Source organism: Rhagoletis pomonella, unplaced genomic scaffold (assembly GCF_013731165.1).
Source record: "Rhagoletis pomonella isolate Grant_MI unplaced genomic scaffold, Rhpom_1.0 Rhpom_scaffold_00006, whole genome shotgun sequence".
Classification (NCBI taxonomy): Eukaryota; Metazoa; Arthropoda; class Insecta; order Diptera; family Tephritidae; genus Rhagoletis; species Rhagoletis pomonella.
In genome coordinates this window covers 1,094,584-1,109,565 of record NW_023458560.1, presented here as the reverse complement: position 1 = coordinate 1,109,565, position 14,982 = coordinate 1,094,584, and the positions used below count along the sequence as shown (strand labels likewise).

General features: G+C 34.1%; 1 protein-coding gene across 1 annotated transcript in view; it reads right to left on the bottom strand.

Moving 5' to 3' along the window:
* LOC118740302 (dynein heavy chain 7, axonemal) overlaps positions 1-14,982 on the bottom strand; it is a gene marked incomplete at its 3' end in the record, with an annotated part of 183,209 nt that overhangs the window by 108,764 nt on the left and 59,463 nt on the right. Inside the window, 6 exon segments of the mRNA XM_036471785.1 lie at positions 11,860-12,387; positions 13,132-13,290; positions 13,349-13,825; positions 13,891-14,022; positions 14,088-14,241; positions 14,312-14,434. Of these exon segments, the coding sequence (XP_036327678.1) occupies positions 11,860-12,387; positions 13,132-13,290; positions 13,349-13,825; positions 13,891-14,022; positions 14,088-14,241; positions 14,312-14,434 (1,573 nt within the window).

Below are 14,982 nucleotides of genomic sequence, written 5' to 3'. Positions count from 1 at the left end.
AAAAAAACACATTTATGAAAAAATCCATCCATTGTCCGATAATTTTAAAATAACGAATAAAATGCGGGACAAATGCAGGACACTTGGAAAAAATCAGTACATTTTCAGGTTTTTTAGGTTTGAAAAACAGTACGGTCCTGCAAAAAACAGAACGGATGGTCACCGTACCCATTAGCCGATTAGTCAGCATCGGCATCGGTACCTGAAAAAAAGTTGGAATCCGTCGTGCTCTAAACATAGGACATCCAAAGGTTAATCAAGTCAACCCAATAACTCAAAATTGATAAATTTGCACATTCATGCTTCTGCATTAGCGCACATAAGGGGTGGGTTTTGGGGTTCAAACTAACTTATGCTAATAATCTCATATACAAACTGTATCTTAAAGCTTAGAATCCAGCTATCAAGAAAAATCACAAGAAATGTTTTTTTATTATTTATTTTGCTTGAAAAAAGAACTTTCCTTTTGCTGTAAATTTTCTTGAAGAAATAAATATACCAGAATTTTTTTCTTGAGAGCTGCAAACTGATTTAAGAAATTTTGGTAAAGGATTTAAGAAATGTCATGTATGAATGAAAACGTTGTACTAAAAATGTGCAATGCATATTCACTTACAGTTGTTTTTTACACTTTACAGCCTAAAAGAGTTTACCACTGATATGTACTTAACAGGGATTCGAAAATTTAATTTGCCAACTTCGAATTCGTTCCACCAAAATGAGCTACATAATAAAATTACAAGTTCAGTTAATTTTTTCGGTAATCGAAATGTTAAAAATGAGGCAATCGTGAAAAATAACCATATCCATCGAAAATCAGCAGCGTGATTCCAGCATTTGCTATCGCTAATTTTGATCGCCAAAAATCTCCAAAAGAATAGCAGGTACGGCTAACAACATACAACATCTAGTGCCACTCATACTGCCAGATTTGGCTGATTACACTTTACAGTTATTACTGAATGGAATTCGATATACGTTTAGGCCCACTGACTTTCATTTAGAGAATTTTGGCGACGAAAATTTAGCGTAGCTACCAGAAATCGAGGAAAATGATCATTTAAACTCTTTTTTAACATTTTTTATTACTTTTGAAAGTTGAACCCATCTTGTGTTTAAAGAACTTTTTACTAAACAAGTAATTTTTAAACAAAACACACAACCGATCCAATCCAAATCTAAACCAAATTACGGGACGACCCTTAAGGTACCATCTTTACGATTAAAAAAAAATGTATTATTGAAATCGGTTCACGTGGTCCAAAGTTATGCGGTAGAATACATAAAAACAGAAGAAATATTCCGACGAATTGATAACCTCCCCCTTTTTTGAAGTTGGTTATAAATGTTTGAGTTCTTTGTTAATTTTAGGTAAATAAAGTGCAATTTTTGAAACTTTATACAGTTTATTTATTTATTGCATACTGTTCATAAAAATTGCATACATGTATTTTAAAGAGCTTATTATCTGATTTTCAGAAGTATAAACCGCTCCCAAAATATATTCCTGGGTGCGCCCCTGTACTTCTGGCATAAGGACGGCGATATGTATTTACTTCACATTTATTAATTTTTATACCCGAGCGCACTTGTGCACAAGGGTATATTAATTTTGTTCACATAACGGTTGTTTGTAACAGCGAAAACGAATCGAGATAGATATAGACAAATGTATACATAAATGCTCAGAATGAATAGAGAAGTCGATTAAGCCATGTCTGTGTGTCCGTCCGTCTGTCCGTCTGTCCGTCCGTCCGTATACACGAGAACTCGAGCAAAAATTTAGATATCTCAACGAAATTTGGTATGTGGGTTTCCATTAATCCAAGGTAGGTTGGTATTGAAAATGGGCAAAATTGGACAATAACCACGCCCACTTCCTATATAACGGTAATTTCCAAGAAATACGAAAACTGCGATATTTTAGTAGCTACCGAAGATTATTCACTCAAAATTAATACTTACAATAATTTTCAGATGAAAAATAGGAATATTAGAAATTTTTTGGAAAATGGGCGTAGCCACGCCCACTTATGGTTACATATCTTGGTAACATACCTTGGTATAACATACTAAATGGCCTAAAATTTAAAAAATCGGACAATAACCACGCCCACATCCCATATAACGGTAATTTAGAGAAATAGAAAATCTTCGATAAATCAGTTAATATTAAAGTAAATTTATTCAAAATTGATGCTTGCAACAATTCTATACCAAGTAATACGTTTATGATATAATTTTGGAAAATGGGCGTGGCTCCGCACACTTATGATCACACATATGTATATCGGTAACCGTTCTACCAATTTGTGCCAAACTCGGTATTTTTATTGTGCTTGCCACATAAAAGCAAAACGTTGAAAATTGTTGAAATCGGACTAAAATTACGGCCGCTTTTCATATAACGGTAAATTTCAGAAATGCTTGAAACTGCAATATTTCGAAATTTAAGGACGCCAATTTACTCTAAATTGATACACCCGGTTTACCATCTAGCGGTAGCTTTCGGAAAGATGAAAAATCATATATTTAATACTTGCGCCGGGTATTTAATGTTCGGCTCCGACCGAACTTAGACTTTCTTACTTGTCTATATTTACGCCTGTCCTACATATCTTCGTAGTAAGAAAATAGCAGTCATATTTCGACACCTGAGTGGAAGATCCACCTATCTCGGCAGCCTGTTCGAAAACGCCCTATATCAGATAACTTTTCAAGAACGTCCTACTTCAGAATTTGATTGAGGAACGCCCTATTTCAGAATTTTATTGAAAAGCACCCTATCCTAGAATTTGGTTTAAGAAGGCCCTATTTCAGATTTCGGTTCAAAAACGCCCTATCTCAAATGAAAATGTTTTGAAAATGTGCTGAGATAGGGCGTTTTTGAATCGCCAGCTGAGTTAGGGCGCTTTTGAACCGAATTCAGAGATAGGGTGCTCTTGAAAAGTTTTCTGCAATAGGGCGTTTTCGAACTGGCTGCCGCGTACGGTTGCCAGACGAACTGATTTTATCAGTACAGTACTGATTTTTCAACTCTTGCACTGATTTTATTCATTTCTACAATCAGTACGTTAATGTCGTGATTTTTCAAAATTTGTACTGATTTGTACTGAATTTTCAACTCGAACAAAATACTTTAGGATTTTCTTAAGGTTTTTATATAACGTTGGAACTTCCTTAAACCGTACTGTAAAAAGTAAGAAGAAAATCATTTAATTATAGTTGACATGTTTCACATAATGTTTGATATGCCCAAGAAATTAATACAATAAAATATCAATCGTTTTACGAGCATATCGCCGGGTCGTTACGTACCAATTGCGATTATATGATGGAGCTTAAATTATTTAAAACAAGTAAGAAAGTCTAAGTTCGGGCGGAGCCGAACATTAAATACCCGGCGCAAGTATTAAATATTTGTTTTTTTCACCTTTCCGAAAGCCACCGTTACATGGTAAGCCGGGGTGTATCAATTTTGAGTAAATTAGCGTCCTTAAATTTCGAAATATTGAAGTTTCAAGCATTTCTGAAATTTACTATTATATGAAAAGCCGCCGTAATTTTAGTCCGATTTCAATAATTTTCAACGCTTTGCTTCTATGTGGCAAGCACAATAACCACACCGAGTTTGGTACAAATTGCTAGAACGGTTACCGAGATACATATATGTGATCATAAGTGGGCGATGCTACGCCCATTTTACAAAATTTTATCCAAAACGTATTTCTTGGTAAAGAATTGTTGCAAGCATTAATTTTGAATAAATTAGCTTCAATATTTACTGATTTATCGAAGATTTCGTATTTCTCTAAATTACCGTTATATGGGATGTGGGCGTGGTTATTGTCCGATTTTAAAAATTTTCGGCCATTTCGTATCTTATACCAAGGTATGTTGTAGTGTGCCAAGTTTGGAGAAATTGGTGCAGCGGTTACCAAGATAAACACATGTAACCATAAGCGGGCGTGGCTACGCCCATTTTCCAAAAATTTCTAATATTCTTATTTTTCGTCTAAAAATTATTGTAAATATCAATTTTGAGTGAATAATCTTCAGTAGTTACTAAAATACGCAGATACGAAAATTACCGTTATATGGGAGGTAGGCGTGGTTATTGACCGATTTTGCCCATTTTCAATACCATTTGTTCTACGCCAGAAAGAAGTGCACTTACCAAGTTTCGTTAAGATATCTGAATTTTTACTCGAGTTATCGTGTGCACAGACGGACGGACGAACAGACAGTCACCACTTAATCGGTTTCTCTTTTCATTCTGATCATTTATGTATACATTTGTCTATATCTATCTCGATTCGTTTTGCCTGTTACAAACAACCGTTATGTGTGCAAAGTTATAATACCCTTGTGCACAAGTGCGCTTGGGTATAAAAAATGCTGACGGTTTTTTTGTCGTGTGTTGTTAGTTATCTCGAAAATAACTTTCAGTTTAATAACAACAAAGTTGAATATTCGAATAGCCTTTCCCTATAACTAACAATTATTTTTTCACAATTTACTGACATTGTAAAAGAGTTTTGTATACAAGATACTCTTTTTGGCGAATTCTTAGTCTTTCAAAGTTTTTGTTTTGAAAAAATTAATTTAAGCAATAAGGATTAATATATGAAGTCCTAAAATAGTGGTAGTTTTCCACAGTTTGAAAAAATATGTAATTTTGTTTTTCTTTTTTCAATACCACTCAAACGAAGCAACTAAAAGGATCTTAAGTATATACTTTGCTTCCTGGCGCAAAGGGAGAAACCGGCTTGTAATTAAAATTTTTTAAAGTGAGCTTCAAAATGAAAGTATTTTAAAATAAGATGTATAGAATTCTTTGCCTATTTAAACACTGAAGATGGAAATTATCTCATTATTGCTATTCAAAAATGTCATAAACATAAAATTATTTATTTGCTTCTGTGTACAGTGAAGTGTATACTCATGTTAAAATAAATAACACCTTTATTTTTTATGAACTATATTTTATTTAAACACCAAAATAATGTTAAAAGCAAGTACTCTGGCGTTTTAAAGTATTATCTGTTACTTAAATTCATAATTTTGCTTTGAAAAAAATGTACTGAAAAGTACTGATTTTTTTTAGCATTTAAAAGTCTAACGTACTGATCTCGCGCATAAAAAATCTGGCAACCCTACTGCCGCGATACATCGATCTTCCAGTCAGGTGTCGATTTCCAGTTAATATTCCTCTATTTGCATGAAAACAAATCAAAAAATGTAAGTTTAGTCTCCACTTCACTCTACTTACTAAACGAAATTTATATTTGGCTATTAGTTAAGATTGTCTTTTCAAATGGAACCATTTATTTTACACATATGTATTAATAAGGATTAATCAATCAACTGCATTTAAAATTTTAAATAAGATTTTCGAGGCATTTTTTTATACGTCAGAAATGTGGAACTTTTGTTGTGGTCAAAGATTAAAATCGAAACCACACATTGGACATCTTCTATCTATCTATATATGTTGTACAAGGTCTCAAAACTCGAGAACGGCTGAACCGATTTGAATAATATTTTTTTTAATTGTTCGGTATAATACCAGGATTTGTGGTACAAAAGTTTTAAGGGTTGCCACCTGTTTTAAAATTTTAAACTCAATTAAATGCAATCCGGGTATCAAATTAAAGAAGTTTAAAAAAGATAACCGTTGGATATATTCTTGAGGAGTGTTGCCACCTATTTGAAAATTTTAACTCAGTTAAATTGATAAAATAAAGGAAATATCGCAATGTAGGTGTCAAACTAGAGAGTTTTACGAAGGATTACAGTCAAAAATATTTTCGAAGAGGGTTGCCACCTGTTTGCAAATTTAACTCAATTAAATTGATAAAATAAATGAAATATTAAAGTATGGGTACAAAACGAAAAGTATTTCAGAAATCTTGATTTGGAAATATTTTCAATGGGATTATCACCTACCTTAAAGTAATATTACGTTCTCATTGAACCACAAACTCGAGTTTATGGGCCATTTTGGAGTTTAACGCTTAACTCTACTCTTAAACTCGGAGTTCACCATAAAAAAAAAATTTCGTTGCACTCTCCTTAATCACCACATTTATTTGGAGTTTATTCGAATGCAATCCCTTTTTTACCGAATTTGGTTTGTGTTTTTAATAATCCAAACCTGCAACCAACTTGCCGACAGTTAGTCTGTTGCCGTACTGCAGGATTTATTCAGAAATAGTCCAAGGTCGTTCCGTGCTTATAAGTCTAGAACATTCATTCCTAAATTGGTCCAGGTGGACTGCCAGGGGCCCCCGGGTAACTTGGCGGGGGTCTACTTTGGCATGAAAAAAATATGGGGGTCCACGAGTTTTCAGTGGGGCACGCCATTTTGGGTAGCATTTAGGGTACCATAATATACACAATTAAGTCAGTGCAATTTTATAGATACGCAGGGATTAGTTCAAGAGAACAGCAGTGCCCGAGGCAACAACAGTCCGGACTGTTCTTCACCGAAAGGCTAGCTTGAAAGTATTCGGGCGAGTTATTTTCAATTCCTTTTAAAGGAATTGAAAAAAAATACATTACTAGCACGTAATTTATTCCAATTACAATATGAAATTCCTTGTAATGGAATTAAAAAAAAACAATTACATTTGAAATTACTTCCAAGGAATTGAGAAAGTAATCAATTCCTTTGCTGTGAACTGAAGGAATTGATTCCTAATCCCAATTACTGAGGAATGTAATTGTAATGTAATTGCATTTACCCAGCTCTGTGGTCTTTATACTAAAACTGTTATCGGACAACTTGTATAGTGTTTTGGAGCATAGAAGGAATCTATCTAAACTTGGCAGGCATATGTGCTCTCATTAGAAGATAGTTAAAAAACAACTTATTTAAACAGTTACGATGCGTGCACCAAAGTTAAAATGTATATTTTTTATTAGCACATTATCTGCAATTGGAAAATTTAGCCAAATACGAGTGGTTTCTATTGTATAATATACTCCGGGTATTCATATAAACGCGTAAATGTCTCGTAAGTGTGTAAGCCTCGTAATAAACCGGTTTTCTGTACAAAATTAAACAATTTTACGAGGTTTACATGCATATGAGGCTTTTACACATTTAGATGGGTTGCCATACTATTGAACTATGATCCTCGTGCACTACTTTTTTATGTGTTCATTTAAAAGTTACAGAGCAAAACGTAAATAAGTAAAACAAAAAAAAACAATATATAAGTTGTCCAGGTTATCAGATCTGCAACGTTCGTTAGATTTTCGAAAATGAGGTGTCAAATGAAAAACCCTGCACTGAAAACCCAAACCAGTTAGAAAAAATGCTAGTTCATAAACTAGTATGTGCCTACCAGTTCGACATTTTCGAAGAACTTAAGCGTTCAGCGACATCTGCTTTTGAATTGCCAAAGCCTAAAATAAAACGCAATTAATTGCTTTTCTTACAAAGGTCGGCTGTGGCGTCACGTGAAGACTACCGATTCTGGTTATGGGATCGCAGGTTCGAGGCCGCTTGGAGGTGGTTGAGATTTTTAAAGTTAGATCAATGTAAGTAGGAATAATTATTTCAATTTAAATATAAATAACAAACTTAAAAATCTTTATGGGAAGAAATACTTATGCCATAAAAAAATAGATTACAAATAATAATTTTTTTTAATTAAATTTAAGAATAACAAAAAAACCTAAATAAAAAATATAAAGAAATATTATAAAAAAAATAAAATAAAATAAAAAAATGTTCCCTGCGCCCGGGCTTGAACCTGGTACCTCAGGCACAGAGTGTCCAGATTTGGCGATTTCGCGCCAATTAGGCGATTCTTTTTGGATATTTGCGCGTAAAAATTTAGGAAATCGCCATTGGCGATTTTTTCCCTTCAAATAAATTTTTTCCAATTATAAAAATATACAAAACTTTGTTTTCCACTATAACTTTACAGAAGAGGCTAATGAACTGCGTGATAAACTTGACTTAAGAAGCATATTAAAAGACTGTCAAACATTTTTGATCACCCTTATCGAAGAAATTTTGAAACGATTCCCTAGTCAATTAAACACTTTTAAAAAGCTTTGATTTTGTCACCAGAAAAGTGTGTGAATCACAAGAGGGCGAGTTTCAGGGACCTGCCATAACTTTTTTCAGAACCATTCCATCCGACTCTGAAGAATTTTGGATAATTGCTTACGGAGTGAAAACCGCAACAGGCAATAAAATGTTTGGAAATATAAGTAAAGTAGCCTTCATATTATTATCCTTGCCGCATTCATATGCTTTTGCTGAGCCGCTTTTTCAGTAATGAATTCAACAAAAACTAAGATTCGGAATAGGATGAGGTTGGAAATCCCTTATTCAATAATTCGAATAAAGTGTTGTATGAAGGCTAACAGTTTCTGCTGAAAAATGTTTCCAATATCAAACAGTATCTTATCACGGACGAATAGCTCAATATATGACCACAACAGAAGTGTAAATCATTCAGACACTATAGGTGATTTTGAAGAAATTGTGGAAATAGCTGATCTCGCCTTATTATAGGTTTTTATTTTATTTTTAGCGCCGAGCTCTTAAAAGCGGATTGTGCGATTAATCAATTAGTACGAGTTATAATAAATTTAATAATTGCGCAGTCCTATTGCAAAATGTGTTGAAACAAATATTTTTAAAAAGTATGCGTATTTTTAATGAAAATTGTTTGTACATCACTATTATATAAGTGATTTGTGTTATTTATTATTACCCTCTGAAGGTATTATGTTCGTTTTTGGTTTTATAAATTATATTATAACAAGATATTATTTTTAAAATAAAAGATTTGTTAAATCAATTTCATGAGTTTAAAAAAAAAGGCGATTTTCGATTTTTTTTTTTAACAATCTGGACACTCTGCTCAGGCATACCACGGGAGTGCTTTGCTCTGTCGGCCATTGCGACTGTTGGAGCTCCGCGAGCAAAAAGGCATACTAATGCTTTTCATAGGGGATGAATTGGCAGACTATCTCATCAACTGGTATGATGCTACAAGTATTTCTACTAGTGGATGCTGATGCATAGCCTGACAATTGACATCTCGTAGGACATCGCAATGTTAAAAATACCAGTCGCTAACATTGAAAAAGGATAGAAAATGAACTAGTTGAGCTGAAAAGCAAACTGGTAGAATTCTAGTTCTCAACTAGTAGCATTCCCTGCAGGGAAGCTTGCGCTGTAGATGCTTGGACTTACCGCTGATTTTTAACCGACTTCCACAAAAGGAGGAGGTTATCAGTCCGCATTACTTTGGACCACGTCAACCGATTTCGATAATTCTTTTGCATATTAATCTGGTTAAGATCCGGTCAGTGGATCATGAGATATATATATATATATTTTTTTTTATATGAGAGTTGAAGTCGGTTTTTTTCGCTAAAAATTACTTGTTGGAAATTTATGTTCGACAGTTTTTTTTTTGACAAAATCACCCATAAGTCCCAGATACTTAAAATTCGAACTTTGTGATATTAAAATTTGATGAGCTACAAAACTGAATACCAAAATTTTGCCTAAAAATGCTGATCAAGAAGTTAGAATATATGATCAAACTTTGCAGAATTTTCATAATTTTCGCACAAAGTCTGAAATTAGGATTTATGTATATCGTGTTTGTTACTTTCCTAAAACAATAATAAACATTAAATAAACTAAAGAAAAATAACCAAAATTACTAAAATGTCGCATCCCAGTTTTTATTTGGCTCATTGTATGCGTATCTCAGTAACCGATTTATCAATTCGTACCAAACTCAGTGGATTTTGTATTCTAGCAGCTGAAGGAACATATACTAAAAATTGCAGATACGTGCTCACGATTTTCACAAAAAAAAGTCGAAGTTTCTGAGAATTTCTCATACATCAATTTCTACCAAACTCGGTGCACTTACTAACCTCGGTACGGAAAATCAATTCGTTAAAAATTATTCAAATGGGACCAAAGTTACACTCGCTTCCCGTTTATAGAACGGTAAATTTCAGAAATACGGAAACTCTCTCTTAACAATAAATAAGACTGCATTAGACTTTTAAGAATTGGACGTGGCACCGTCCACTTTATGACTACAAAGGTGTTTTTCGGTGACCACTTTATCGATTTCTACCAAACTTGGTTTAATTATATCATTAAGTCTAACTCAGCATATTATCGAAAAGGTTTGAAATCGGGAAAAATTCCCCCTACTTGTCATGCAAAGGTACTTTTGAAAAATTTTAAACGACCATATTTGATATCTGCGCCGCACAGTGTATCATTTCCATATTCTAGAAAAGATTAATTACATTATTTTATGTCGCCAAATTTCAAAACAACGTCAAGAATGTTTTTAGAAATGCCTGATAAAGACGAAACAATAACAACTAAAAAATTTAAATCAAAGTGTATGGCGGGACGGGGTTTGATATTTGGAAAACTACTGAGCGCAATAATATTTAAACTTGTATATTTGAAACTGAATCTCAATATTTAATTTGTCGGTGTTATGTGATTTATGCAACAATTGCTAAAATATCATTTTGGTCTTATTTTTTTAGGTATGATCTTTTTAATGAATATACATTTTTGGGAATTTGTAAACTAGGACTGAGTATTTCATGTTAAAGTAAAACGATGTTGACTTAGACTTATTTTTAGCAAATTATTATTTTTATTAGACCCGAAAACTCGTTATAAACCACTATTAGATAAAGTGTGTATCTCAGATTATTTGCCACTCCTCTTAGACTTTAAACAATACAATTTTAGCTGCTGGAAAGTGCAGGTTTTGATGAAATTTTCTTTTTCTGGCCTACTGGCAATTTCATTTTCTTCGAGTAATTCATTTGCATTTTATCAATTCTTGTATTTTTGCTTTGAATAGAGAAAGCCTGACTCATTACATTTCCAATGGTATCCCATTTTTGTAAATAGAGCAAGAAATATTGAACTTATAACGGAATTTTGTTGACCCAACTTGACTTTTTTATCGATATTTTCCACGCCCATAATTAAAAAATATATATATAATTATTTTTAAGTCCATTTCTGTCAGTTTATAATTCTTTGTTATAGGGAAATTCTAAATATAAATTTTGGGCATTTTAGCCGTTGCAGTTAGTTAAATATTTCTGTTTTTGCATTTTTAAAAATTGCAGTTATATAATAGGGTGGCGTGACAGTAACTATAAATTACCAATTTTTTGTAAAAAGCTTCGCCTATCTTATAACGCACCTTGTGCCAAATTTCATTAATCTATCTTCAATAGTTTTCGAATTGCAGAATTAAAGGCGCCTAGATGGGTCAAATTTTACACTGTGCGCGGGGTGTATAAAGTTCGGTTCCGCCCGAACTTATACTTCTTTACTTGTTTAAATATTTCTTTAGCTCAATATTCCTTAAGCTAGGGTAATACAGCTTAACCCGCATCCATCGTTTATATCGAATTGATGCAAATTTCGAAAACATATTAAAATATTAAGAAAATAGTTAATGTTCAAGCATTTTTATTCTTATTATCAGAAAATGAATAAACAAACGTTGGTCATTAATAAAAATGAAAAAAAACCAACATTTCATCGAATACTAGGGTCTTTTTCCATATGTATCAAATTGATGCACAACGTACTTTGTGTTACAAAAAATTTCCGATGGATGCGGGTTAATACGCATATTTTCATTATTCACTATTGAGCTTAAAGTGATACCAATCACTGGTGTTCTTCGTGTCGTAATCGCGATTGTGTTTTTTTTTTTTTAAATAAGGAATTTAGTCTGTCGTGGGCCAGTTTTGAGTCCCACTCCCCTTACAAGATGCCGTTAAATGTAACTACTTAAACCAACTAAAGCCAAATACCTTCAAATTATCCGGCAACTCAGAACGACCCGCATAACCGGGATTCATTGTAATAAATACTGCACATGTGGGATCCAACGTCAGCGTAGTGCCCTCAAACACCAACGTAGGACTGCCAGAGTTTATACCACGTTGTATAGTCAAAATTTGTTGAGCTACCACTGAGAGCACTTCCAAGTCAATGCGATTGAATTCATCGAAGCATGACCATGCGCCACATGAAGCCAAGCCTTTGAAGAACTTACCCAAGGCAATATAATCCAAACCGTCAGAACAATTGAAGACTACACATTGCTTAGCGACAGCTTTGGCCAAATCTTTGGTGGTCTCTGTCTTGCCGGTACCAGCAGGACCTTCAGGTGCGCCACCCAAATGCAAATTCAACGCACTAAAGAGTGTACGATAACAGCGATCAGTGAGAGGTGTGACCACCAAACGTGTGGTGTTGCCCAAATATTCATAACCATATTTGAGAGAGCTGTTAATCATGCGCGTATCCAAGTTGTTATCTTCCCAGTAGTAACGCAGCTGTAGGAAAGAAATATTGTACAGTTACATACATTTGGCCTTATTCATAAAAAATAAAGTCGGTTTAAAGCATGATTCAATAATAAAAGGTTTGCTCAGAAAACAGTTTTATCGCTCCCTCTTGACAAAAGGCCAGGCCCTGTGTGTGGGTGCGTGTGTGTGTGCCACCTTCTGTAAGGTAGTGTGGAAACTTTTAGGCGGCGTTTCTCCAAACTCATTTAAGTGGAAATTAACTTTAATTTAATTTTTTATTTAATTCTCATTTAAATTATTTTCTAATAATCTCTTTATTTAAGTGAGTAAAAAATGGCTGTAAAACAGACTTGGCCAGCGAAAGCTTTCATTTGTACTGAGAGCTTTTGAAAGCATTGGCAAGCTGTGTTGGAAAAGCAGGGCTGGTATACAAGTAAGCAGCATATACACAAAATTGTGGTGTGTGTATATTGATCAGCTGATTAAACGTGTAACATCTCTGAGTGTGGTTATTCTGATTTAATTTTTATTTAAGTGAAGAGCAAAGGTCACTTAAATCAAAATTAAAAACAAATTAAAATTGATTGGTGAAACCAAAAATTCGAAAATTAAAGTAATTATCACTTAGATGAGTCTGGTGAAACGCAGCCTAGGGAGCAAACTTTTAATTATTTTAAAGAGCTTTATAAATTTATAAACCTTTTCAAAGCTACTTTATCTTTTATAAACAAGGCTAATTGTCTTTAAACGGAAAATAATTAATTAGCATACTTGCGATAACCACTGGAAATCATTTGCATCAGACACTTCGTTCTCCACCATTTCTGCCAGTACATCACGCGCGTGCACATCCAGCACTACCAAAGCCCCTAGCGTAATGCGATTTTGAGCATTTAGATGACCGCGCACTAGATCAACGATTTGAGCTATCTGTAAGCATTTACGTATAAAGAATGCCTACTCTATAACATTTTCTGTAAAAGCGCACCTGTAATTTACATAGTGCCAAATACTTTTTCAAGTTCTGCACAGGCGCATCGGAGAAAAAGCATTCGGTAATCTCCAGCGTCCAATACGTAAGGGATATTGATTGCACACACTGGCCGGGCCACGAGAGCACCCATGTTTCTCGAATCATCTTCCGATAACTAGAAAATGACTCACTTATTTTTAAATGTATGCTTTTCTTCATATTAATCTCCAATTCCAACAGCCACTTCTCCACCTGGCCACGCGCTTTTGCCGTAGAAATTACATCGACTAGTATTACTTCTTCGCGCTCCGACGAACGCATTGCAGTGACCTCCAGCTCTTCGGTGAAGTTCAGTGTGGCTATGCCTTCGAAGCATTTCTTCAAATGGGGTTGCACACGAGTAGGATCTTTAGTTTCGGAGAGTATCTCAAGTAGTTCATCGTTGGAGAGGAAGAAGAAACGTGGGAAGTACAGGCGTTTCTTCTCCAAGTACTAAACTCAAAGGAAACATATAAAATAATAGATATATATGTACATATGTACGATTTTAAGCATACAGCGTTTAGCCCCTTCTGAATAATTTCCAACAATGCATACGCTTTCTTCAGCTTTTCGTTCATTTTGTCAATCTCTACAACAACCATAACGCGTGGATCTGCACTTGCTTGCTTCATGAGTTCTTTCCATATCTGAAAAAGGAGTATTGCATGAAAAGTTTTTCAAAATTCGTTGCCCCAATCCTTTTTCAGTGCACCTTATCCACAGCCGCAAATCTTCGCCCCTCTTCTGGCATTTGCTGTTGAATGTCGGGACTTGAAAAAATTGGCTCTAAATACATCCATGTTGCCTGTACGCGCAGCCACTCGTCCAAAATATCCTGCAGGAGCATTAGTTTTGCCTCCCATTTCCTAAGAGTGAAATTTTATCTGGTTGGTGTAAATTCCGTATTTAACTTTTCCTTGATAAAGTTACACTTACAGTATATCCTCCTCAAATGGTTTGATGTATGGCGAACTCTTCATAGTTTGTGTTTTGATGATCTGGTCGTCCAATAGAATCTGTATATCATCCACTGCAGAGAGCTTAAAGGTACCTGAATCTCTGGATTGGAAACAATTTGGAAGGGTTAATATGAATATAATATGGGCAAATCTAAAAAACAGCTACACTTTCAAAACAAAAGGTTTAATTTTTTAATTTGTGGGCACACCTATGTTTTATACATGATTATATTCGTAATCTCCTAGTAAATCGATAAATATAAGTGTAATTCATTTTCATCAAGTGCTTCAAAAGTTAGACGAGGAATAAACATTTGGATCGCTAAAATAGAAAACAAAAGAATAAGCTGGGTTCAAATTACGCTGTGCAAGTTGTAAATTTTGAGTAAAGATTTTGAATCTTGAACCCGCTTAATTGGGACGTTCTAAATTCAATGGCATCCCCCGTTTTATCAGATTGGCTCCGGAGATAATGGTACTTGAAAATTTGATTAAAATTTAACTACAGTAAAACCCGCTTTTTGCCAAGTTTTAACGTATTATTTTCGGTGTTATTTAATTTTGCTTATTTTTTTTATAATATAGTTAATTCTTTAACAAAACCCGTGTAAATCCAAGTTTCCAAATTTGTGCAATATTAAAAAAAAA